This window comes from Nansenia antarctica (genome assembly GCF_963989245.1).
Source record: "Nansenia antarctica genome assembly, chromosome: 7".
Taxonomy (NCBI): Eukaryota; Metazoa; Chordata; class Actinopteri; order Argentiniformes; family Microstomatidae; genus Nansenia; species Nansenia antarctica.
Window position 1 is genome coordinate 64,207,543 of NC_137677.1, and position 25,833 is coordinate 64,233,375.

General features: G+C 42.7%; 2 protein-coding genes across 4 annotated transcripts; one reads left to right on the forward strand and one right to left on the reverse strand.

The window, feature by feature from the left end:
* Positions 1-439: 439 nt before the first annotated feature.
* u2af1 (U2 small nuclear RNA auxiliary factor 1) lies at positions 440-8,796 on the reverse strand (the record flags this gene model as incomplete). 3 transcript variants are annotated; one of them, XM_080535590.1, is made up of 9 exons in its annotated part: positions 440-846; positions 1,226-1,279; positions 1,519-1,611; positions 2,087-2,220; positions 2,392-2,490; positions 2,909-2,958; positions 3,703-3,769; positions 7,714-7,801; positions 8,753-8,796. In XM_080535590.1, the coding sequence occupies 9 exons, from the start codon at positions 8,794-8,796 to the stop codon at positions 675-677; spliced, it is 801 nt and encodes a 266-aa protein (XP_080391716.1). In that variant the 3' UTR covers positions 440-674. The 3 variants fall into 3 exon arrangements, with proteins under 3 accessions (XP_080391716.1, XP_080391718.1, XP_080391717.1); XM_080535592.1 differs by lacking the exon at positions 3,703-3,769 and adding an exon at positions 5,028-5,094; XM_080535591.1 differs by lacking the exons at positions 7,714-7,801; positions 8,753-8,796 and adding an exon at positions 5,028-5,057.
* Positions 8,797-17,308: 8,512 nt separating this feature from the next.
* On the forward strand, positions 17,309-25,687 carry LOC308161526 (GA-binding protein alpha chain-like). Its single transcript, XM_080535547.1, has 8 exons — positions 17,309-17,400; positions 20,980-21,088; positions 21,216-21,360; positions 21,696-21,780; positions 22,120-22,335; positions 22,545-22,739; positions 23,669-23,710; positions 25,266-25,687. Exons 2-8 carry the CDS (start codon positions 21,009-21,011, stop codon positions 25,394-25,396), a joined length of 894 nt encoding a protein of 297 aa, XP_080391673.1. The 5' UTR covers positions 17,309-17,400; positions 20,980-21,008; the 3' UTR covers positions 25,397-25,687.
* Positions 25,688-25,833: the final 146 nt, after the last annotated feature.

The window sequence follows — 25,833 nt, forward strand, 5'->3', positions numbered from 1 at the left end:
ATGACTCAGCAGGGTGTGACTCATTGCTGCGCACTACAAAGACATGTTAAGGGAGCCGCCGTCTAATGGTCGCAAGGTTGGCAGATCGGCGTTTCGAGCCCCGGCTGGCCACATGTTGAAGTGTCCTTGGGCAAGACACTGAACCCCAAATTGCTCCCAATGAGCGGGCCGGCGCCTTGCATGGTAGCTTGGCCGCCATTGGTGTGTGAATGGGTGAATGAGACCGTTGTAAAGCGCTTTGGATAAAGGCGCTATATAAGTGCAGTCCATTTACGGCTGCTCTGACCCGTTAACATGGGCGCCGAAAGGAAACGTACACATGCTGCTGAGGTTGACGTTTGCGGTTTGTTTTAAGGGTCATTAGCAACAAACTCCTTCCCCAGAGAAGAAACATACGAGACAGATTTAGTACAAATCATGTTTTTATTGAGAAGGCAAGCTTTCATTTTCTTGAATAAAAATGATAAAAGAAAACATTTAAACTAATTTTGGTCATTGGTGACACAATTCTATGAAGGGGCCTGGGGCAGTTGATAGAGGGATGGGGGGTGGAGTTTGTAGGATCTAGGGAAGGACAGAAGGATAGAGGGATAGAGGGATAGAGGGATTTGGGAATTGCTGGAGTTCGAGCAATGAGATGGGAAGGGGGTTGGACGTGTGGTTAGGGCTCAGGTTTAAAATCTTCCAGAACGTTCGCGATCTCTGGAGCGGCGCCTCTCGCGATCGCGTCCTTTGCCTCCTCCTCCTCCTCCTTGTCCTCCTCCTCCACCGCCACCGCCACCCCTGCCTCTGTCCCGGGAGCGAGAACGCCTTTCCCTTGATTGCGATTGCGAGCGCGAACGATGCCTACAGAGGAGGAGAGGGAGGAGAATGAAAGCACTTCTCGATCTGGGATTCATTCAAACAAAACCGTCTAATAAACACTTATTTTGGTAAACAACTGAGGGGTGGGATTGGCGGAATGTAACCTATCCAGTGTTCCCCCTAGGTTTGCTGCCTTGGGGGGGGTGGCATGGACCATGGCATGGACCCCCCCCCCCCCCAGGGGTAAGACCCTGCGACATACCAGCATCATGTCCAGGGAGTGTACTAACTTGTACATTAAGCCGCCTCACGCTACGGAAACAGGAGACAGGCTCCTGCCCTATGGGCCATTAGGCTCGAGAACCATCGGTTCTCAAGGCTACTTACTTATGTGGTCTTGACTACCCGTCCACTTTCTCACCTGGTTCTTGCGCTCTCTCTCTCCGGTGCACCATCCTCCTCTCTCCCTCTTTTGCTGTCAACCAAAAGGCAAAGATAACAACCAGAGTATTTATAATCTAATAAGAGGTATAAATTGATCCATATCGGCCCGCCCCCCCAAGGCAATGGTAGGGGAAACATTGCTATCTCAAATTCATAGAACAATGGAGGCAAGGTTGTTTCTTTGTTCTGTATGGCACCTTTAAGTTTAATTAAATGTATTGTTACATTCTTGTTTGCATCGACTTTTGAGGAAGCTTGACAGTTCTGTACCTTTTCCTGCGCCGTCCGTAGAGCTCCCTTCTCAGCTCGCGGGAGATGGGCTTCAGATGCATGAAGTTACAGAAACCGCCTCGGGTGCACTCCCTGTGGAGAAAAGGGGTACTGCAGTTAGCACACTGAAGGTTGAGAGGAAAGTAGGATAAAGCATAGCGGCTACATGAAGAAACCAAATCTATGCAACAGGAAAGATGGGCACATTTTGGCACCATTGTATAATAATAATAATAATAATAATAATACACACACTGAGACACAACAACCCCATTGAGTTACAATGACCGTCTGGTGCAATCTAGTAAACCACAGATGTAAACTTGAGCTGAAGGTTTTTTTTTCTGAGTGGGGCAGTCCCACTCATATTTTTCATATTTTTTGACAGATACAGTAGAGATTTAGACAGGAAGGATGGGTGAGAGAGAGAGGAGGGATGACATGCAGGATATGTCCCCGGCCGGAATCGAACCGGGGACCCTGCGGTTACATGGTCAACGCTTAACCCGCTACGTAAGCGCCCCGAGAGCTGAAGGTTTTGTGTGTCGTTCTGCGTGTCGGTACTGACCCCATCTCATACTGGCGGCAGCAGGCTTCTCTGAAGTCGGTGACGGGAGAGAGCTCAGCGTGAATGGGCTGCCCGTTGAACCAGCGGTTATTCAGATCCATCACCGCCTTCTCTGCGTCCTCCTCACGGCGGAACTGCGCACAGAACAGAGCATCAGAGAGTGATGAGTGATTGAGAGGTGTGTTTGTCTGTGGACAAAATCTGTCATCACAACAAGGCAGTGAATGACTGGCAGCGTGTGTGATAGCAGTGGAATACGTTTTTTTTTTACCGATACTCCATCATCACATTGACACGTCACTCACCTTCACATATACGTTCCCAACCAGATGGTCTCCCAGGTTGTCACATACGTTCATCTCTTCCACCTCTCCGTATTTCTCCTCCATCTCTGTGAAGACCTCCTGCAGCGGGAGAGAGACCAAGAGGGATGTGGAGAGACAGAGGGGAACATCTAGCACCCTCCATACGGATTTGGTACTTTTATGTAAAAGCTAGTGCTTTTTGGGGGGGATTGTTAACATTATATACTTGAAAATACCCTAAAATAAAAGGTGATATTCTGTACTTTTGTCTCATTCATAATTGTATATACTATTAATTGCTGGAAGAGCCTAAATAGATTTTGGCTTCTCTGGTCCACATACTTAAGGAGGGCACTGTAGGTTATAAAGTTAATTCCCAAATATTCAAAACACTTTACAAAAACAAAAAACAAAAACTAAAAACATCATACACAACCAACATATCAGAGATATGATATATTTTAAAGAAATAATCAAAGAGAGATATGTGCTGAGACCATCCACTCCAGACACCCACCTCAAAGAACTCGTCATAATGTTCCTGCATCTCCACATCGCTGACGGCACCTAGTGGCAGTGGGAGGAACACGCATCAATGGCAAGCCAACATCAGATCCCCACTGTGGTCAACATACATACACAAGGAAAAGGCTACACAGTACATTCAGTTCTGACAGAATAGGGAACTGTAAGGGTCAGCCATAGAGGAACTGGCTGTTAACGTAATAAAGCTAGACAATGGGACTACATCCTAAAACTAGGGACTACAGCCCAAATCACTAAGGAAAATGTCCCTCAACTCACCAATACAATATCCCATATATCAATCCACATTTTCAACAAGAAAGTTGACCTAGTTTTGAAATGCTATCATCTGACACTTTAGGGGTTCACAGGCCAGGATTAACTTCTAGTCTAGAAATAGTGTTTGGCACCAGGTGTTGTACAGCACAGAGCGAGTTAACTTCAGGCTGCATTGCAGTACCTTACCTACACCATTGTACGTGTTACATCAGGGCAACAGTAACCGTACGTGTGTAAACAGACATCACTGACAGTTGTTCAACAAATTTAGATACACACCATATTAGATAACTGTTTTCAAAGGAAATGTACTCTTGGCTTGTTAAAACTTCGTACCTGCCCTGCACCTGACCCCAAAGCTCATTATCACTAGAAGGGGATGACCAGGTCAGGTACAGAGCAAAGACAGCCCCCCCCCCCCCCCCCCCCCAAATAAGATGGTGTTGGCTTATAGACAGAGAAAGAGAGAGTGACCTTTGGGAGAGCCACAGGCCCCTGTTAACTTACAGCGCAAACCATCAGCAGACTGGGCAGTGTTTTGAGGGTTACGGTAAATGTTCAAGAGGGCAATAGTCTGAAATACAAAATGTACATTTTTGAGATATTTTCAGGTAGATTTCTAAAAAAGTTACTTGAATAGGTTAATTTTTTATCCCCTCCCACCCCCTCCCCCTAAAGACTACATGTACCCCCCAACCAGCCCCAGAAAAGGGTGGGAAGGGATGATTGTAAAAAAGAGATTAGGATGATCCACTGGTCTGGTCCAAGCTGTGAAAGAGAACTGTAAGTGAAAATCTCAGAATGACATTTGGCAACAGAAAACATGAACTCTCTTAGCATATTAGCCAACCCAAACAGTAGCTACATTACCCCTTTAGTTTAGGAGGTGGCTTGAAATTCTAGAACTTCAGGGTGAATTATAGGTGAGGGTACACCCAAATATGGGTTGACCAGTCATTCTGAGATGTTCAGATGAGAAACAGAGCAATTACACATGACACAGTAATAGTTACAAAAGACTAGAACCCCTTAACTTACCTGAGAGGCAGTGAGTGGTATTGCATCAGCTCTGCTAGCTAGGGCTCAAAGTCGAGGTACTAGGACTACCTTACTATTCATATATAACCCACATTGACACTCTTAACAACATGGCAAACATAGTTACTGTGAATCCCTCTACTGTGCAGGATGCTGAGAGTGACGGCATAAGTCATACTTAAAACTAATTTAAAAGGCTGTAATAAACAGGTCTGTAGTTCCCCTAGTGGTGCATTTAAACAGTAGTACAAAGATGATATTTCGGCCATCAAATGTGGGGGACTATGTCGGTGTGGTCTGACATCCTGCAGCTGAAACATTCTGAGACCTAACAACTCAAGTTAATAATCTGCGGCCTGAGGCACATTTTCTTCTTCTTTTTATTTTTATTTTTTTAAACATCAGGAGAGGGAGGGAGACAGACAAACAAAGACAAATAACGGGCACTATAAGAACACCCCTCGTGCTAACTTTAAACGGCGCAATGGAAATTTAGTAAGGATTCTGGCTGGATTTCCACTGGTTTAGGACATTCTCCATCTATGACACGATGAGAATGTGTAATTTCCTAATCTAACGGTTTTGACCTCGGAGGACGGGGCTGCTATTTTTGTTGTTGTTGTTGTTTTTTGGAGTGCGGCATTTGAGGTACCCTCTGCTACCAGCGCTGAGGCAGACCCTCCATGCCCTGCAGGCAGCCAGCGGAGGCGCAGACCTAAAATCTGAGGAGGGGGGGGAGAGAGCTAGGGTGGAGACCTGGAGGGCTAAGAGAGGACTGGAGCAGAGGCACTTACAGTGGGAGCCGTCGGCCGTCTGCGCACTGTTTTGGGGGTTACGGTAGATGTTTTGAATCAAGATGGTCTGCAGAGGGAAAATGAAAAAAAAATATTTATAAAAAAATTCGATAAAAAACTAAATCCTCCGCCCCCCGCCCCCCCCCCCAGAAAAATATAGGCCAACACTAACTAAAGCAGACTTTTTAAACCCACAGTTGGTGTTGAAGGAAGGTGGAGCCCCTGTGAGAAAGTTTAATTAAAATCCTGGGACCTAGAAGAACCTAGAACCTACGAGTGAGGGGAGTGAAATCCCTGGACCTAGAGGAACCTAGAACCTAGGGAGGGGGGGCAAGATCCTTGGACCTAGATGAACCTAGATTCTGTAGGAAGGGAGGGGGGGGGGGCAAGATCCTTGGACCTAGATTCTGTAGGAAGGGATGGGGGCAAAATCCTCGGACCTAGATGAACCTAGATTCTGTAGGAAGGGATGGGGGCAAAATCCTCGGACCTAGATGAACCTAGATTCTGTAGGAGGGGAGGGGCGCAAAAACAGCACAAAGCAGGAGTCCGTGCTTGAAGGGAATTCTGAATGTTCCCTCTCCTGGGAAGACAAGCTGTGGGGGAACCTATAGGAAGCCTAGACCGGACCTACGCACGCAGAGACGGGAGAGCAGGATTTATATCGGATCGAGGGGAACAGTTTGGGCTTGCTAATTGGAATTACCGTATTTTCCGGACTATAAGCCGCACTTTTTTTCATAGTTTGGCTGGTCCTGCGACTTATAGTCAGGTGCGACTTATGTCAATATATATATATAATTTCATACTGACTGACATGAACCAAGGAGTAAACATTACCGTCTACAGCCGACAGAGGGCGCTCTGGGCTTGTGACAACTATATGCTGCTGCTGCTATACCCCTGAAGAAGTTATCTAAAACATTAGCGTGTTGAAGCTAAGCAAACGGTAGCTTGGTGAACTTGCTTACTGGTAACTTGCTTGTTGGACTCGCTGGCTTGTTATGTTCATTTAGCCTATTCAGCCTCCCAGGTATGTTCTTTATGCTATTGTGTTGCTGAATAACTGTTAATGTGTTATGTTAACATACCTGACTTCTATTCAGCCTGTTGTTCTGTGTGCTATTGTGTAGTTGAATAAACTTGCCTTTCCAGATTAAATGTCTGTTCTTGGTCTTGGATTTTGTGAAATATTTCTAAATAAATGCGACTTATAGTCCAGTGCGACTTATATATGTTTTTTCCTCTTAATGTCGCATTTTTTGACTGATGCGACTTATAGTCCGGAAAATACGGTACATGAGATGTATTATTGCAACGAGTAGGCCTTATATGTAGATACATACTAGCTATCGCAATACCCGTGCTATGAGGTCATTGAAAACGTGCTACAGGGATTTAAAAACATGTTCAGGAAGTCAATGAAGTTTAGTCGTACGCACACATCACACAAACTGTAAGAGTGAGTGGTGATGGTGGCTCATAGAATAATTCAACACCAGTTTGGTGAGGCCGCAATATTTGAGTTTTACAAGAAAGCAATTAGGCTACCTCAACTAATGTGAACATTCAACTACAACCAATCGTATGAAGCAGAGGGACAACCTCAGGAAAATAATAATTAAAAGATGGTACACTAGAAAAGCCTGGTTGTTAAGAGAGCATCACATGACAGTCCAGAGGCTACAAAGGGGTAGGAATCGGCCTATACGAAAATACTGTGAAATAAGCATTGTCGTGCCTTCTTTCAGCCAAAGAGTTTTATAAAGCTTTATAAAAGACATACATGTCTGGCCTCTGCACAGTTCAGGGCTGAAATCTAACTGAATCTAAGTGTATTCTAGATTCTAAATCTAGAACTAGTTCTAAACCTCCAAGAGCTTATTAAAATTAAAATTAAATTAATTATCGTATTAGGGAGTTACATATGAAGGCCAGGCAGGCCTGAGTGGGGAGAAGTGAAGATTGTCCTTATAAGGAGGAAGGTGTCGGATCTTAAAATAGAAACTGTTGCGTTAGCCTTAAAACGCAGCACAGTTGTCATGCCACTGGCCAGTGAAAGACAATGACGTTACTGAGAGGTTGTGTAAGAGACCGACGTGGACAGTAAGAGAGACGGAAAGTACTTTGGATATGATAAGTCACTGAACGGGCCTGAACATGCAAACGTAGAGGAAGAGCTGCGATCGTGTCTGTAGTATAATGGCATTTAAAATACTTTACCTGTTTTAGCTCTATTTTACCAATTAAGTATTGAGAACCAGTACTAAAAATGACATTTTAATGGCTTTGTTATTTGAAACTTGACAATACTTTCTGTTTTGAGAACAGGATGCCCGTGAGTGTTCAGACATGCAAGGAAAGACAAGTCCAGGGTCGTTCTGCTAGGAGGAATCAAAATGTTTTAATGTGGGGGGGAAGAGGTTAAAATGCACACAAAATGACATTGCACTTCATATTAAACGTTACGGGCTAACAGTATTGGGTCTACAGAAAATGCATTCATTCAAACTGAAACATTACAATCAGCACTACATATTTAAAAGCCTGTAGCATGCATGCACTAACCCATCTGACCCAAAAAGGAGATTAACAACGCTACTTTAGTGACAGGTGGGTTACTCTGGGCTTCGTTACAACATGTTACAAGCATTAACTCTGGAGCAGTAAGAAGACTCGGGCCTACCTGGCTGAAAGTTGGCTTATTGTGCAATCTGGAGCACCTGTCACCATGGCGACAGGCACCAATTTTAAAGTAGAAAGAACAGTTGACTCTGTTTTGGAGAGAGAGAGACGTTCGTATCAGTCATGTCATCATCAGGGTATATACAGGAATCTTGAGGTTAATTTCAATACCTTTCTAAGACTTTTTAAAGACCTTGTCACTATTTTTCCAGACCTCACCGCCACTTCGAGCTGTAACCGTTTACATCAGTGACACCTTTAACTTAACAGTTTTAGTTTGCACCAGACTAGACCACTATCATACAACAGAATTTCCGGTTCATCTTTGTTTTTTAATAAAACGAATAAATTCGCGAACTTTTACTAAAAGTTTTTAGGACTCAAACTCTTTGGACAGAGACTAATTCAGAAAAATACCTACAAAATTCAAGACCTCATAAAATCGTCTTTTTAACACTAATTAAGGGTCTTGATTTTCCCAAAATTCATTTATCAACTTTTAATACTTTTCAAGACACCGCGGATACCCTGCTATGGCGCAGATCACAAACGCAACACGGGACCATATGAAAGTACCATGTTACCACATCGTACTGACGTTAGCTACTAGCCACATTGCAGACCTGCATTCTCTGCTAGCTATTTACATGATAGCAGCTCACGTCGGACAAAACGCGTTCATTAAAACAGCACGTCTACGTTCGAGTTTAACGTTATTTGACGGATACAATAAAGAATACGTGACACACACACACACGCACGCACACACACACACACACACACACACACACACACACACACACACACACACACACACACACACACACACACACACACACACACGCTGTTAGCTACACGACCCACTAGCTAGCTAGCAATACTAGCCAGTTACCAGAAGCGTTTCTACCACTACTGTTTAACGCACGACAGCCTAGCTGGCTACAAACCACTCGGAGTGAACGTCTACGGACTCTTACATGAAACACATGTTAACATGGTTAGATAGATATAACTGGTTAGCTCATAACGTTTATACTTACTTGTCTTTCTCTGTGCCGAAAATGGACGCCAAGTACTCCGCCATTTTCGATTCTGACTGACTTAAGATTCAACAAGATGATTCTTCTTCCGGTAAAATAATACACTTCCGCCGGTAATGTTTCTGTGCTACCCCAAAAAGAGTCCGAAAGCGTCTTTAAACTTTGACTACGGTGGTTGAAATCACAGCAGGGTTTTACAACATGAATCATTTTAAGTATTTATTTTATATTTATTTTATATTTATAAAGTATTTATTTCAAATTTTGGAACAAGTACTTGAGATGCATCGTTTGGTTTTTTCCAGGGATCCTGACTGTTCTCTTATAATACCAACAGGCAAACAGCATATTCTCAATCCAAGAACTCAGATAGGACTTTTCACAAAATATTAGATTAGATTAAACTTTATTGTAATTGCAGAGTACAAGTACCAGACAACGAAATGCACTTTAACATCTAACCAGGAGTGCAAATAGTGATGTAAAACAGGATAGGTACAGTATGGCAAGTACGGTAGTTAGAGGTTTAAAAATTAAATTATAATTACATTAAAATTATAAAAATTATTAAAATTAATTATTAATTATTAAAATTATTATTTAAGTACGGTAGTTAGAGGTATACAAGAGATGGGTAGCAGTAAACTATGTAGGCTACAGTTAAGGTGGCTACAGTGGGGGGAAGTATTGAACACATCAACATTTTGTCCAGTAAATGTATTTCCAATGAGCCTATTCAAGTGAAATTAGCACCAGACTTTGATATTAACTCAAACAATCCAGACAAAAAATCTTATGATAAAAGTTTAATCATAAGGTTTAATCATAAAGTTTAAAATCTTATTATAAAAAAGTTATGTACAAGGCGCTTTCTTTATGAAGTAGATTAATATTAATATTATTATTAGTAGCCTAATAATAATAACTTTTTATTTGTATAGCGCTTTTCCTGTAAAGGTTGAATGAGAGGGATTATCGTAATGTTGTGTGACTAAAGGTATATAGGAACAAGATCATTGTTTTATACTGGTAATGATAAGAATTGTAGACAATATAATTAGTCATTTCAATACCCATATAGAATTGATCATTTGTATTAGTCTACTTTAACTGCCTATTTTATGTTTATTGTGATTCTACTAGCCTATTGATTTTAAATGGACATATCTAGTGAATGCATGATTATAGAGATTAGAGATGTTTTATATACTTTGATTTTTATATTATATTGTTATGGTTAGGGTTATTGTTAGGAGTTGGCACTAGTTTGCCGTTTACGATGAGTGGTTGTCAAATGACACCTATCAAAACATGTCGAAGGGAGTCAGATGTAACGACTCCACTGATACATCATGTATCTGTAGTCTTTTATGACATCAGTAATTCTCAAACAGAACTCTTTAGTATTACATCAAACATTCACCCAGACAGAACTCTTCATTATGACATCATATATTGTCAGCCCTTCATTATGACATCAATCAGACAACTGTCAATCAACTATCAATCAGACAACATATTACCTCATGTGGTCTGGTTATTGTATTTTCAAGTGGTCTGTCTAGTGTCTATCTCTCTTCATTGACATTACATTCTCTTGTAAAAGCAGAACCCTTCATGACATCTTTGCTTAGACAAATATCATTATTACATTAATATTTTCATTCATTGACAATTATTTCATAATTATGATATTGCTTAAAACCATGCTCGATGCTCTTTGCTCTCCACGAAAAAGGGTTCTGATGGTTTTAAATTAGGCCCCAGATATTATTGGTATGCAATATTCAGAGAGGCACAGCTGTCTTGCTGTGCGACATTATATTGGTTTGAGTGGGTTTTGGAGTCATCCCCGTACACACTAAACCTACATTCGTTTGTCATCTATCTTAGTGCTAAATCCTGTCAAATTCACAGTCCAGTTATGAAGACTTGAAGATTGTGCAGCAGCGTTTCCTCCACTCTGATATGCGTGTATGTCCTATGTACAATATAAGGAGGAATCCTGTCCTATTTACGACCATCTTGACTGACCTCAGTCAGAATGTTACAGGCCCTAGTCGAGCTACACCAAAAGATGCTAACCTTTCATCAGCAAACATATCTTTTGTAGACTATTAACTCTCACTCATCAATGTGTTTTGTTCATTTAAAAATTATTAATAATAGAGATGTTGATATCATATTGCATTCAAACATAATCATAAAAACCTCCACCAATTGTCTAAGGGGGTATGTGTTCATGGTAAATGTTTATTCTTATTTTGAACACATGGGTTTAGGGTTATCAAATGCATTCTACCGTCACCCCTCCCAAATAAAAACTGTGAATAGACACGAACACACACATAACTTTTTTTGCAATATCAGAGGGTTCACCGATACTAGACTACTAAATTCCCAATTATGGTACAAAATCTTTACCACTTTAAGGTGAGAAGAAGTTGCTTGTAGTAGGCGTTAATCTACGAGCCCCAAGTGTTCGGAACACAATATGACACATTATGAACAAATTCATACACGATGAATGTTGTATGTATGTACAGGCATAAGGCCTATATGTGACTATTAAACTCAACCAACTGCTGGTTCAAGTTGGTTACAAGCACAAAATAGGTAATCCTGTGTGCAATCAAGAGACCAGAGAGAAAACAATGCATAATGATCCTAGAGTCAAAGTGAATGAATGAATGAATGAATGGTCTTTATTGTCATTGCTACAGTACAGGTACCAAACGAAATTTAGGAGGGGTGGCTCCCCTGGTGTTAGGAAAGAAAAACTAAAAACAAGAAGGGAAAAGAGCTGGTTTACATAAATAAAGGCTATGTACACTATCCACTATACTATACTATACAAATAAAACACTGTGCTGTACTCTATGCTATGCTATAAATATCCTAACATTTCCTATCTCTGAACCTTATGTGCACGAGGGTTGTAACTTGTCATATTGCACATAGTATTATTGCATATTCATTTAAAGTGTCGCAGTTTGCAGGTTTGAAATGTTCACAGTTGTGTTTCAGTATTGCACTTGATTACAGTTGTCTAAAAAGCAATGCATATGAATGAATGGTCTTTATTGTCATTGATATAGTACAGGTACCATACAATGACATTTGTGAGGGGGGGCTCCCCTGGTGCTAGGAAAAAAAATACTAAAAACAAGGGAAAAGAGCTGGTTTACATAAATAAAGGCTATGTACACTATCCACTATACTATACAAATAAAACACTGTGCTGTACTCTATGCTATGCTATAAATATCCTAACATTTCCTATCTCTGAACCTTATGTACCCAAGGGTTGTCATATTGCACATAGTATTATTGCACATTCATTTAAAGTGTCGCAGTTTGCACGTTTGAAATGTTCACAGTTGTGTTTCAGTATTGCACTTGATTACAATCTATTAGCTGCCATCAAATTGTCTAGATTGTCCAGGGCCTAGAACCTAGGTGCATATTATCCTAGAGTAAAAGTGATGTCTAAAAAGCAATGCATATGACCCCAGTAGGCGGTGGGCCGAAGCTGTCTATCTGCTTTCGTTTGTGAAATAATCGATCTACAACTATGGACTAGTTGATTTTTTCATATAAGCTAAATAGGTTTTTTGGGAACATGTTTCCGTCTGTTGGCAGCCGATTTTCGATCGACGTTTTATGAAAAGTAAACTTACGATCCATAAGTTAATAAGGAGAATGATTGGGGCTACTATGCCGCTAACCAATCAAAACCTGTTAAAGCGTCACCTGACTTGACGTCTGCCAATGATATTCCTTCAAAATACGTAAACAAGGAAGTAAACAACGTATTATCTGGAAAGAAGAGAAGACTGAGTTGTTTCGGATAACTTTACTGTCAAGTAATGTTTCAGGTAAGATTTGCATGTCATACTAATTCATATCACATATTAATGAACACGTCCATGTCATGTTGTGTCAATACAAACATGTTCTAATATGCTATTTTAGTGAAAAATCCAACCAAACGTCACACGCGATTGTGAAGCTAATGAATTAACAAGCTATCTAACTTTAAAGGGTACAATAGCTAAGTTACCAATGTCAACTATGTCTATTCTCAATCATTTCAGTAATAATTGTGCCAAATTGGGACCAGTAACATTAACTTGTGTGTGAGTACGTTACAGTATGTGTGTGCAAGCATGTTTTTGATATTGTCAATCGTCTCACTTTTACGAGGTGAGCTGGTAAGACAAAACCCAAGACTAAATGTATCTTCACTTGCCTTGCCTATAATTGACGAGACTAGACAAAGATTCAAGTGTTTAGAGAACATTTATAACACTATTGTGTTTTCGCAGTGCAAACACAGACACATGTCTGTACATGGTAGGTTGTTAGATTTGCATGTGCATCTCCCTTTCACACATTTTATTTTTTTGCAGGAGCAGTATACAAGCTCTAAAACTGAAATATTTGTCCCGTCTGCATATTATGCACTGGGCGGGAAGAAGATGTGGTTTTTTATTTAGGCTGAACGTAGTGGTAGTCTTTGAGCGGAGAAGTCTAGGCTTTGGTGGTGTATCATTGTCAGTTTGACCTTTTTTTGATTGATTGAAAACTTTATTAGAAGATTTGCAGCAGTAGGTACATGAAAGTACATATTACATACAAGGTCAACTAACAGGATAAAAACCCAAGAAAGCCACTGGCTTATTTCAATTGGGGTCCTTGATTCTCAATTCATCGTTACATGTAAGACAGACAAAAAAGCTAGTACTCTCTACAAGATAATACAGACAAATAACTATTACTATCTACAAGATAAACACACATCCATCATGGGAAGAACAATACAACAAAACATAAGGTATGTACAGCGGGTAGGACAGGTGGGGACATACACCACAGGTGGGGGCGGGGGACAAAACACAAAGTATGTACAGTGGGTAGTTCGGGTCTTTTAATCTGATTTTTGATTTAGAGGGTCCAGTTACGGATTGCAGCCTCCTGTAAATGTTTTTTGAGAGTGGTTTTGAAGGTGGGCAGTGTTTTGCACTCCTTTAAGATTATAGGAAGGGCGTTCCACATTTTTACTGCATAGTTTGCAAACGAGTTTAACCCCTTGTTTGTGGTGCAACGTGGTTGAACGTGGTTCGTGGAGCTTCCTCTGGTGTTGTATGTGTGGACGTTGTTCACTTTTTGGAAGTATGTTGACAGGTACTTGGGTGTCTTTGTGGTGTAGCGTATCTTGAAGACCAGGCCCAGTGCAAGCTGCTGCACTCTGTCAACAACTCGTAGCCAATCAAGGCTCAAAAAATGAGCAGCGGTTAGATGTGTCCTAGGGTTGAGACCTAGCAGAAGCCTAACCAGTTTATTTTGGGCTGTCTGGAGTCTTGTTTTATGGGCCTTTGTGGTTCTATAGTACCATGATGTTACGGCATAGTCGAAGTGACATTGAATGAGAGCTCCTGATAGGGTCCTCAGTGTGTTTTTACTGACAAGTGAGGATATCCTGTACAAGAATCTAGTTTTATGGTTAACTTTTTTGATTACTTTTGCTGCCATTTTATCTCCGGAAAGATTTGCCTCTAAGATGGAGCCCAGGTATGTAATATCCTCTTTTCTTGTGATATTAATGTTACCCACTGTTATTTTAAAATTTTCAGCCTTTCTGAGTTTAGATGGGGATCCGTATAGGATGGTTTCAGTTTTACCTAGGTGTATTGATAGTTTATTGTCAGCTAGCCAGATGCAGATTCTACTCAGTTCAGTGCTTAGCGCTTTTTCCACCTGCAATATGTCCCTGTCAGAGACCAGCAGGGCCGAGTCATCCGCGAACAGGAATAAATTGCAATCACATGCTGATGACATGTCATTCACATATATTAGGAACAGTAAAGGTCCCAAAATGCTTCCTTGTGGAACGCCGCAGGTCACTGGGAGGGGGGGGGACATTGTTCCGTTCACACTAACCACCTGTTCCCTCCCCTCTAAGTAGGATCGCATCCAGCTCACCGATGTTCTATCGAACCCTATTGCTTTCAGTTTATCTAACAATATGTGGTGATCTACTGTGTCGAAGGCCTTCTGGAGGTCCAGCATGACCATGCCGCAGTACTTGCCCGAGTCCACCTCATGGTTGATGTGGTCGTTCAAATAGAGAAGGCATGTGTCAGTGGAATGGGATGTTCTGAATCCTGATTGAAATTCATACATCAGCTTTTTTCCGGTAAGGTACCTATCGACCTGTTCATAAACTATTTTTTCCATAAGTTTCGAGATGGAATTAAGAATAGAAACAGGTCGGTAGTTGCCTGGGTCTAATTTGCTTCCTTTTTTATACAGTGGGGTTACCCTTGCTATTTTAAAGTCAAGGGGGACGTGTCCCTGTTTGATGGAGAGGTTTATTATGTGGGTGATGATTGGGGTAATGGAGGCAGCTGAGTCTTTTAGAAATCTGGCTGGAATATTGTCATGGCCCGTGGCCTTTTCTGAGTGTAGAGCGCCTAGCTTTTTAAACACCTCATCGTTTGACACCATGGAGAGTTTAAAATCATCATTGCGTACACCCAGTTTATTGTAGAACTCACGGATGTGCTCTACACCATAACGCCCTGAGTGGGGTGGTAGATTGTTAACTAATTTAGTGGCTATGGTTGTAAAGAAAGTGTTTAAGCACTTAGCCACATCCAGCTTGTCTGTAAGGAGAGAATCACCAGATTTGATGCTGATGTTTGTAGACCTGGTTTTGAGTTTTTGACTGCAACCTAGTTGGCTATTAAGTAGCTTCCAAAGGTCACGTGGTTTGTTTAAGTTTTCTTCGATTTTGTTATCGAGGTATTCTTTCTTAGCAGATTTGGTCATGGTAATTACCTGATTGCATAGTTTGTTGCATTGTTTTTTAATTTTCTCAAAGTGGGTTTTGTGATCTTCGTTTAAGTGTTTCACTAATTTTGATTTGCATTTTTGAACTTCAGAGCACCTTCTGCTTCTACTACATTGTAAGGGAGGGGGGGGAGGGAAGGGAGAGAGAGAGAGACATATGATACTCTATGCATTGTAATAGTAATGCTTCCAAAGTTATAGCCTAGTTTATTTACAACTCTCCTAATCTGTTTCCCCAGGTAACCCCAGATGCTCAGCCCTGGACTGCACTGCACATCTTCTGGACCTGACTTGACAGGGCTGACCCTGACCCATTGATGCCTTGTTCATATCTTGTTCATGTCATATCTTAGCTTGTTTATATCATATTGTTAATAATGTTCATGTCATATCATGTCATATTAATCTTAGCTTGTTTATATCATATTGTTCTTATAAATAACTTATATTGCTATAAAACACACCTGCAGCCTCCTGTACTGATTTTTCCCTTTTCTTGCGGGCTCTTTCAATGTTTCGTATGTTGGCATACTGCATATAGCATTGTCTATGGTAGCCAATATTGTGGTTATAGTGGTTCTCCAGCTGCACAGCCGCAGAGAGGAAAGCGCTACAGAGAGTCGTGAGATCGGCCCAGAAGATCATCGGCGCCCCCCTCCCCTCTCTGGAAGAGCTGTACAACACACGCTGCCTCAGGAAGGCCTCCAAGATCTCCAGAGACCCATCCCACCCTGGGAACGAACACTTTGTTCGGCTGCCCTCGGGCAGGCGGTTCAGGACCATGTCCGCAAGGACAAATAGACTGAAGCTCAGCTTCTACCCTAGGGCCATTCAGGCCCTGAACACAGCAAATACCTAGATTCTAGGCCCTGGACAATCTAGACAATTTGATGGCAGCTACTAGATTGTAATCAAGTGCAATACTGAAACACAACTGTGAACATTTCAAACCTGCAAACTGCGACACTTTAAATGAATGTGCAATAATACTATGTGCAATATGACAACCCTCGGGTACATAAGGTTCAGAGATAGGAAATGTTAGGATATGTATAGCATAGCATAGAGTACAGCACAGTGTTTTATTTGTATAGTATAGTATAGTGGATAGTGTACATAGCCTTTATTTATGTAAACCAGCTCTTTTCCCTTCTTGTTTTTAGTATTTTTTTTCCTAGCACCAGGGGAGCCCCCTCTCCCAAATATATATAATACCAATATATATAATAGCAATTTGGCTTTCTGCAGTGTGAAGATTCACCCACTGTAGAGAACAATGTACAAATTTGGTCCAACTTGCATCTGAAAATGCTGTAATATTGTCCGTTCGGTTTGTTAAATGCATACAACACTCCATAATTCATCACATCTCGTTATTTCCCCGCAGTTGCTAGGGTTAACAGCCATTGTTTACATTTCGGGGTCCTAATGAAGCCGTACTCGAATTCTGATTGGTTTATCAACTAGAGCGACCAGCGATGTGCCTGAGCAGACAGACTATTAAAAAATAAGTTTGTGAAAATCTCCGACATAATACAGCTGCAAACAAAATTGTTATAGACTTAAGAGAATTACTTAATATCGTATGTAAGAGATCGTTTACTCCGTAGATGGAAAAAGATAAACTTCGCGATAAACGCGTTCGGCCCACCACCTACAGAGTAAAGCTAGGCCCCGCCCCCTCAGTCTTGTTGACCAAACCAAACTTGCATGAATCCGCTTCGGGAGAGAGACAGGAGGCTAGCTTTGCTATCCTAGCTCACATCGGGACACGAACCAACCAAGTCCAACAGGTATGTGTGTACGCTACTCTTTTTAACACGGCGAACTCATGATATAACACGATATAACAGCATATTAGAAGGGAAATGTGCCCTCTTTGAAACGCCTCATTGGGAAAGTCTTCCCGCTTTTTGAGTGTCTCGAACAGAACTGCTAACTGGTTAGCATAGCTTAGCATCATCAGCTCCTCATCCCCACGGTGTGTAAGCTAAGCTAACGCCACATGCCATGGATGGTTACACGCATTCGGACCACGAATCCTCTCAATATTTAACAAAAAGATAACCAGTGTATATGGATACCAAGAAAGTAACAAGTAGCTAGATAAACTACGATCCTCCGAAACTTAAACTTAAATCCTAAATCCTGGAGTGGGTCGAACCGACCCGACGTAGCTGCTAAGCTAGCCGTCAGATTAGCAGGTTCAGGTCCGCAACAACAGTCCCGTAAGTCCCGTTTTGTAGTCCCGTTTTTCGCCGCCTTCCACACGTTCTACCTTCAGTCCAACCAGCCCAGTTATGTTTCCTAATAATCACTGTTATTAAACGGGTTAGATTAAACAGGTTGGTGATGTATGGATGTCCCCCTGGCCTGAGCACCTCTCAGAGGAAGTCTGTTAGACAACGTTGTTAACTTAGCCAGGATTTCCGGAATCTCCTTTGCTTGTTTTGTTTCCGTTTTCTTCCATTTCCGTTTCACAAAAGTTTTCCGCCACTTTCTTAAGTTTCACTAGTGGATTAAACATCGATCGGTCATTTGGCGAAAGGTTTAATTGTTTTAACACCAGTTGTATTGTTGCTTATGGGAACCAGGGGGGTGTTGGTGGTGCCTCGCCCCGGTGCTTCGGGACCGCAGACAGACAGAGATGTCTCTAGCCCCTCGCACCGCTGTAAAGAAGTGCATTAGTACCGGGTTATCATCCCCCGAAGTGTTTTCTTTCGGGGGATTGGCCCAAATTTGGCCAAGATGATCAAGTTTTATAGATAATGGATTATCTAAGTAATGGCCCACCACAAGACAAGGCCTAGGTATTGGTAAGGCCTCGCCCTCGACTGAGTGTTTAGCGATCAAGGACCCCAATTGAAATAAGCCAGTGGCTTTCTTGGGTTTTTATCCTGTTAGTTGACCTTGTATGTAATATGTACTTTCATGTACCTACTTCTGCAAATCTTCTAATAAAGTTTTCAATCAATCAATCAATCAAGCGCACACACACATAACCCTCCTCGGCCGCCCAATGAGAGAGAGAGGAGAGGCTCCCCTCTGGAGGACCAAGTCTGTCAAAATTAACAATAACTAGACACATAAATGAATGTATGAACAAATACATTTAGAAATGTTATTTCGTTATACTGTGTGTATTCATTCATTTATTTGTTCATACATTCATTTATGTATCTATATATTTATTGTTAAGTTTGACAGACTTGGTCCTCCAGGCTCCCCTCCACAGGAGAGGAGTCCTTGTCTAAGCTGTCAGATCTGCTTCATTCAAATCAACTCACACACAATGTGTAACTCCTAAGCACGCTGGTTATATCACGATGTGTTTCTATCTCATGTTTTGTTATCCCCTGTTTTTGGAACCTAGTGCTGCTGGTGCCATAGAACCAGTTTAGTCCCCCATCCAGGGTTTCCGTTAGAAAAATTTGCCGTCGGACATCGTGTCCGGGAAGAATTCGATTTACCGGACAAACGTGATATATTCCGGTCATCATATTAAAATATAATAAAAAATTTTTTTTTCAAAATCATATATTTTTTTTCTCCAAATCTAATATAGCTGTTTGTCGCGGTGATTACTGTTGTGTAGCGGCCTATATATGCCATTTAATGTCTATTTCTCATCCGATACGATTAGATGCGAGCTATATAATATATAATAATATAACATGATTTGACGCATGCGCGCTATGCCATGCGTCAAATCCAGCGCTGAACGGGTCCAGCGCTGAACGGGCGCCTCACTGGGAACTGAACAGACAGCATCGATCAATGAACGGACTCCACATTACGTTAACTGAAGTTTGTTAAATTGTTTGGGATTAATGTGAGTTTTCTATTTTCTCTTTACAGTTTTACCCTTTTTTTTTTTTAATCAATAAAACAACGTCATTTCTATAAGTCTCGCTGGTTGGGAAGGCATTTCGTTTAGCTCGGGGAGTATGACAATGGGAAGAACATAACTGTTTATTGAGAAACAATTGATAGGCAGTCTGGGATACGTATATAAAGAAATACCACAATGTCTAGATGTATAACATTTTATTGAACAGTAACAGTGCAAGCATGTAGGCTACGGGGAACAGGGATTTTGGTCAGTAGGTCCTTTGTACAGAGGGCGTTTCTCTCCGACAACGCGTTCCCAGGTACCATGGAAGTCATAGGTAGTCCAGCACACTGACAGAGAGACAGACAGACAGACAGACAGACAGACAGACAGGCAGACAGACAGACAGATAGACAGACAGACAGACAGACAGACAGACAGTCAGCTTACTTCTACCCTTTTGAGTGGAATTACTCCTTTAATTAGCTGTTAGCCATCTCAAAGCCCCCTGAGTTGCTCGTCAACACTGAGAATAGACCACATTATAGAAACCAAAACACCGTTTTTTAAATCCACAGGGAATAACCGAGAGTGTAAGGAAAGGCACACCCAGCGCTGTCAGTGGTGGGGAGACTTGAAGTGGCTTTGCTTGATTTCCATCACAGATTCAAGGATTGAAACACTGATGAAAATAGGGAGTAATAGTGATGGGATTATCTTAGATTATTTTAGATTAGATTAGATTAGATTAGGTGAGATTCAACTTTATTGTCATTGCAGAGTACAAGTACCAGACAACAAAATGCAGTTTAGCATCTAACCAGAAGTGCAAATAGTGATATAAAAACAAACACTTAACTTTCGGGGAAACTGCTAAAATAAAATAAATTAAATAAATTAAAAAAGAAAGCGACTATTAGCACCGCCGAATGACAACAAACGTATGAGTAATGAGTAAAACAATGTCACTTTTATAGTATGTTGTTTAACTTGCCGTTCGGTCGCCATGGCTCTGGTGTGTGTAGCAGCTTCAGCTAGCTGGCTGGAAACTTCTAGGGGTGCGTTCGTAAACACGCTCTGAGAGCGCCGGAGCGCACGCTGGCTTCGATGTCACAGAGCGACCGAGTCGTTCGATTGGACGAGAGGCGTTCCGCGAGTGCTGATCGGATTTCCAGAGCGTGTTTACGAACGCACCCAGCCAGCTTTAGCGAATTGTATTCAAAGGGAATTATTTTCACCGGACAATATGTCCGACGACTTTTCAACTTGTCGGACTTCACCAAATTTTACCGGACAAAGACCGGTAATTGCCGGTTAACGGAAACCCAGCCCCCATCATCATATTAGTCAATGTGACCATACATCATACCATGTCTAAAAGTTTTTTTTATTTTTTATGTTATGGTTGTTTATCCACCATGGTCGCAAACGCTGTAGATTAGATGTGTGTGCTGATCTTGTCATCTTGTTGATGACATTTAATAATTATGAATCACGTGTTCCGTTTCCCATCACTCCCCCCCCTCCATTCCTTTGTAAGGGAAAACAGCTGACTATTGGACGGCAGAAATGTCTAAAAGTAGTGAGACAGAGGAGATGATAGAGATTGAGATCGATGGACAGGAGAAACAGGAGTGTCTGGAGGAAGGGTGAGTGATGTTTGTGTGTGTTTCCCCCCCCCCCCCCACACACACACACAAATAAATAAATGCATTTTAAGCCAACTTCCCTCTGATGATCTAACTCTACTACTGTCTGTCACCTTGTCATGTTTAGGGTTGAGGAGCACACCATCACGTCAGCTGACTTGATCCAACAGGACATTGACATAAACGAGCCTATCGGCAACTTAAAGAAACTCCTGGAGCCTCGCATCCAGGTGTCATTAGACGGATATGAAATCTGTCTACAGGACATTCAGGTACTGAGGCACCTGTTCATGGGCTAAAACAACCTGTGAGATTTAGTGCTGATGGAGTCTATTGTATCCCCCGATATGTTTTGAAATGTGCTTTTCTAACTCTAAAGGTTTTTTTTCCTCAACCCACCCCCACCCCCCCCCCCCCCTCTCTCTCTCTCTCTCTCTCTCTCTCTCTCTCTCTCTCTCTCTCTCTCTCTCTCTCTCTCTCTCTCTCCTTCCTCTCTCTGTCTCTCTCTTCCTCTCCTTCCTCTCTCTGTCTCTCTCTCTCTTTCTCTCTCTCTCCTCTCCACCTGTTCATCCCTCTCTCGCTCCTGTCCACCTCACCACCCCTCTAGCTGCATCCTGACCACAGCCTCTTTGATCAGGGAGTGAAGACAGATGGCACAGTGCAGCTCTGCCTACAGATCATCACCAGACCAGGTAGGCCACACACACACACACACACACACACACCCCCCCCCCTCCCTCTGGTTCAAGTGTGGAAAGTAGTATGTATATAATATTATATATACGGTACATGTGGGAAAACTAGGGTTAGGGTTAGGTGCTAGGGTTAGGGTTAGGGGTAGGAGTAGGGTTAGACATGCCAGCATGTACCAAGTCGACGTAACACCTATCCCTAGTTTTCCCACATGTACCGTATTCCCACATGTACCGTAACATATACGTATATATATCACAAATGGAAAATTGTCCAACAATAAATACAGCGAGATACTTTTCAAGCACACACTTACCTCCCCCTCTTACCCTCCCAAGGGGAAGAGAAGCTGAACATCCTAGAGATCGTGAAGCCGGTGGAGGTGGTGATCGACCCGGACGCGGCGGGGGAGGACGGGACCATGGTGGAGGAGGGCCAGCTCATCGCCGTGGAGCGCTCCGCCCTGTCGGACGACACCTTGGAACAGGTGACCCGCTGGGCCGCGGCCCTGGAGGGATACCGCAAGGAGCAGGTCCGCCTGGGAATACCGTACGGTGAGAAACACAGCAGACATGGCGGCTGGGCTGAGCTGGGCTGGGCTGGGCTGGGCATGCCGTAAATACATATCCTTCATAAACACATACGTTATCTAAGAGCTTCTGTGTGTGTGTGTGTGTGTGTGTCTGTGTCTGTGTCTGTGTCTCTGTCTCTGTCTGCACATGTGTGCATGCGTGCTGTTCCTCTCTCCCCCCCTCCCCTCCAGACCCTGTGCAGTGGACAGCAGATCAGGTGATCCATTGGGCCGTGTGGGTGATGAAGGAGTTCAGCATTGACGAGATGGAGGTGGGAGGGATCCACATCGCCGGGCGCGACCTCTGCTCCTTCTCCCAGGAGGAGTTCCTGCAGAGGGTTCCCAACGGGGAGATACTCTGGAGCCACCTGGAGCTGCTGCGCAAGTGTGAGTCACCGGGACGGTGTCGGTGTCGGTGTGAAAGAGGGTGACAGTCGAGAGAGTGTGTGTGTGTGTGTTTGTGCGGCAAAGAGCGTGTGCTTTTGTTTGAGAGAGAGGGAGGGAGAGGGTATACAGGGTATCCGCGGTGTCTTGAAAAGTATTGAAAGTTGATAAATACATTTTGGGAAAATCAAGACCCTTAATGAGTATTAAAAAGTCTTATCACGATTTTATGAGGTCTTGAATTTTGTAGGTATTTTTCTGAATTAGACTGTCCAAAGAGTTTGAGTCCTAAACACTTTTAGTAAAAGTTCGTGAATTTATTCGTTTTATTAAAAAACAAAGATGAACCGGAAATTCTGTTGTATGATAGTAATCTAGTCTATTGCAAACTAAAACTGTTGAGTTAAAGGTGTCACTGATGTAAACGGTTACAGCTCCAGGTGGCGGTGAGGTCTGGAAAAATATTGACAAGGTTTTTAAAAAGTCTTAGAGAGGTATTGAAATTAACCTCAAGATTCCTGTATATACCCTGGAAAGAGGGTGACAGTCGAGAGAGTGTGTGTGTGTGTGTGTGTGCGGCAAAGAGAGTGTGCTTTAGTTTGAGAGAGAGGGAGGGAGAGGTTATAGCCTGGTCTGAAAACAAACGGCACAATTACAGATACGTCCCCCCGAGCCCCTACGGCTTTAACGTTTGCAGATTAAAGAATCGGGATAGGTTTGCCCACCCACCGCCGCAATACAACCCAATAAAGAAAATGAAGAGCTGTAATACATGTAAGCAACATGCATCTACCATAGTTTAGATCTGCAAAGATTAAAGGGGAAATACGCAGAGAGAGGGGGGATGGCTTGAGGGTCAAGATAGCGTTGCATATGATTTGGTGCCCTATTCCGTTGGCGTTAGCTAATTCTTGTCTCTCGGTTTCTTGCAGATGTGTTGGCCGGTCAGGAGGCTACAGTTACCATCGACCAACGTAAGCCTCTGTCCTGTCTCTGTCTCTGTCCTAAATGGAATGGACTGCACTTATATAGACGCCTTTATCCAAAGCGCTTTACAACGGCCTCTCATTCACCCATTCACACACCAATGACGGCAAGCTGCCATGCAAGGCGCCGGCCCGCTCACTGGGAGCAATTTGGGGTTGAGTGTCTTGCCCAAGGACACTTCGACATGTGGCCAGCCGGGGCTCGAACCGCCGATCTGCCAACCTTGTGATCATTAGACGGCGGCTCTACCTCCTGCGCCACAGCCGCCCCACACTCCACTGTCCCTGTCTCTACACTGTCCCGTTTTGTTGGCTGTGCCAGTCACAGTATGTGGTAATCCTTTGGTAATCAATAGCCACTTTTACGACAGCGGTGCTAGCTTGTGCCAAGGCTTACTAGAAGCTAGCTAGTGTTCAGAGCCTGGTGCTTGGAGCATAGTGAACAAGCCTGTTTGAATTTCCACAGTTGGGCTTTCTAGTCCCGCCCCGAATGTTCTCCAGTTTGTTTACATTCTAAATTTCGGTACGGTATTTGACCCTAACCCTAGTTCTCCGGTTTCCCAATAGGTTCTGGTAACTTAAGAACTTATGACAGTTGGCATTCGCAGAAAGCGCTATTCAAATCCATTCGATTGTGTAGTTACAGTGAGCTAGCTTGGGTGACGCTTGCTTCCACCCACCGAGTTTGCTAGCCAACTAAAGCAATTGGAAGGTTAAGAATATCCCATCCTTGTTCTAAACCCGGCAGGGCATGATGTGAATGGATAAATGGACTGACTTATATAGCGCCTTTATCCAAAGCGCTTTACAACGGCCTCTCGTTCACCCATTCACACACACATTCACACACCAATGGCGGCAAGCTACCATGCAAGGCGCCAGCAGCCCGCTCACTGGGAGCAATTTGGGGTTCAGTGTCTTGCCCAAGGACACTTCGACATGTGGCCAGCCGGGGCTCGAACCGCCGATCTGCCAACCTTGCGATCATTAGACGGCGGCTCTACCTCCTGCGCCACACCCTGTCGGGTCGGCTACTGGGAGGGATAGTCGCGCAAGTCCATTTCCCAGGGTTCCCGCGCTGGTCTTAAAAAGCCTTAAAGTCTAAAATCCAGCACTGCGGTTTATAAGGCCTAAAAAGGCCTAACATTTCAGTTATTAGGTCTAAAAACAAGGTGCTAGGTATTCAAAATTAGATTAGCTTGTCCTGCAAGTAAATCAGTCCGACCACATCTATTTACACGGAGATGGAAATGTACTTTTGAGTAATTAGGGAACTTATTTATTTTATATGAATTATCCTTCAGACTTTTCTGTCTGTATGGCAGTGAAATCCCTAATTTCATCACCTCGAGGATGACAAAAAGCTACGACATGGTGGGCGCGAATAGGTCTAGAATTCTATTCAAAGGTCTAAAAAGGTCTTAAATGTGACGCGTTGAAACTTGTAGGAACCCTGATTTCCACTGACCGTAGAAAGATATTTCAAATCCATTCTGGTAGACGCAATCGAGTAATGACCGTACCTGTTGTCTCTGCCCCACAGAGGTCCAGATAATCCCGGCGCCGGTGTCCACGGCCACCACCATCAAGGTTCTGAAGCAGAGCCGCGGGCCCAGAACGCCCCGCATCGCAGGAGGAGAGGAACGAAGCTCCCCCGGCAACCGGGCGAACTAAAGCAGGATGAGGGGTGTGGGGGGGTGCCTGCGCTTGGTTTTGTTCTAAACCTTGGTTTTGTTGTTTTATTCTAACCAGGGGGTTATGTGAGTGTTGAAAATCTAAAAGTATGAGGCTTTGCATCTTTTGTCCCTTATCTGTAGTTTAGAATTATTTCCATTGTATATAATTTAATTTTTAATTTTAATTTAAATAAATTTTAATATACCGGTACTCCATGTTTTTGATAGCCACAAGGGCAAGTGTATTTTCATATTTTCCATTTATAAAGGATCTGTTTTGTATTTTATTTCCAGTGTCTGTTTCCCTGATGAGCTGGACCTTTTTAGTCCACCAGGGGGGGAAATAAAGTGGCATGTGTTTTTCTTAAGGATTGTGAGTCTTTTTAATCTGCCGATACAGCATGTAGCACACACACACACACACACACCTTCAAT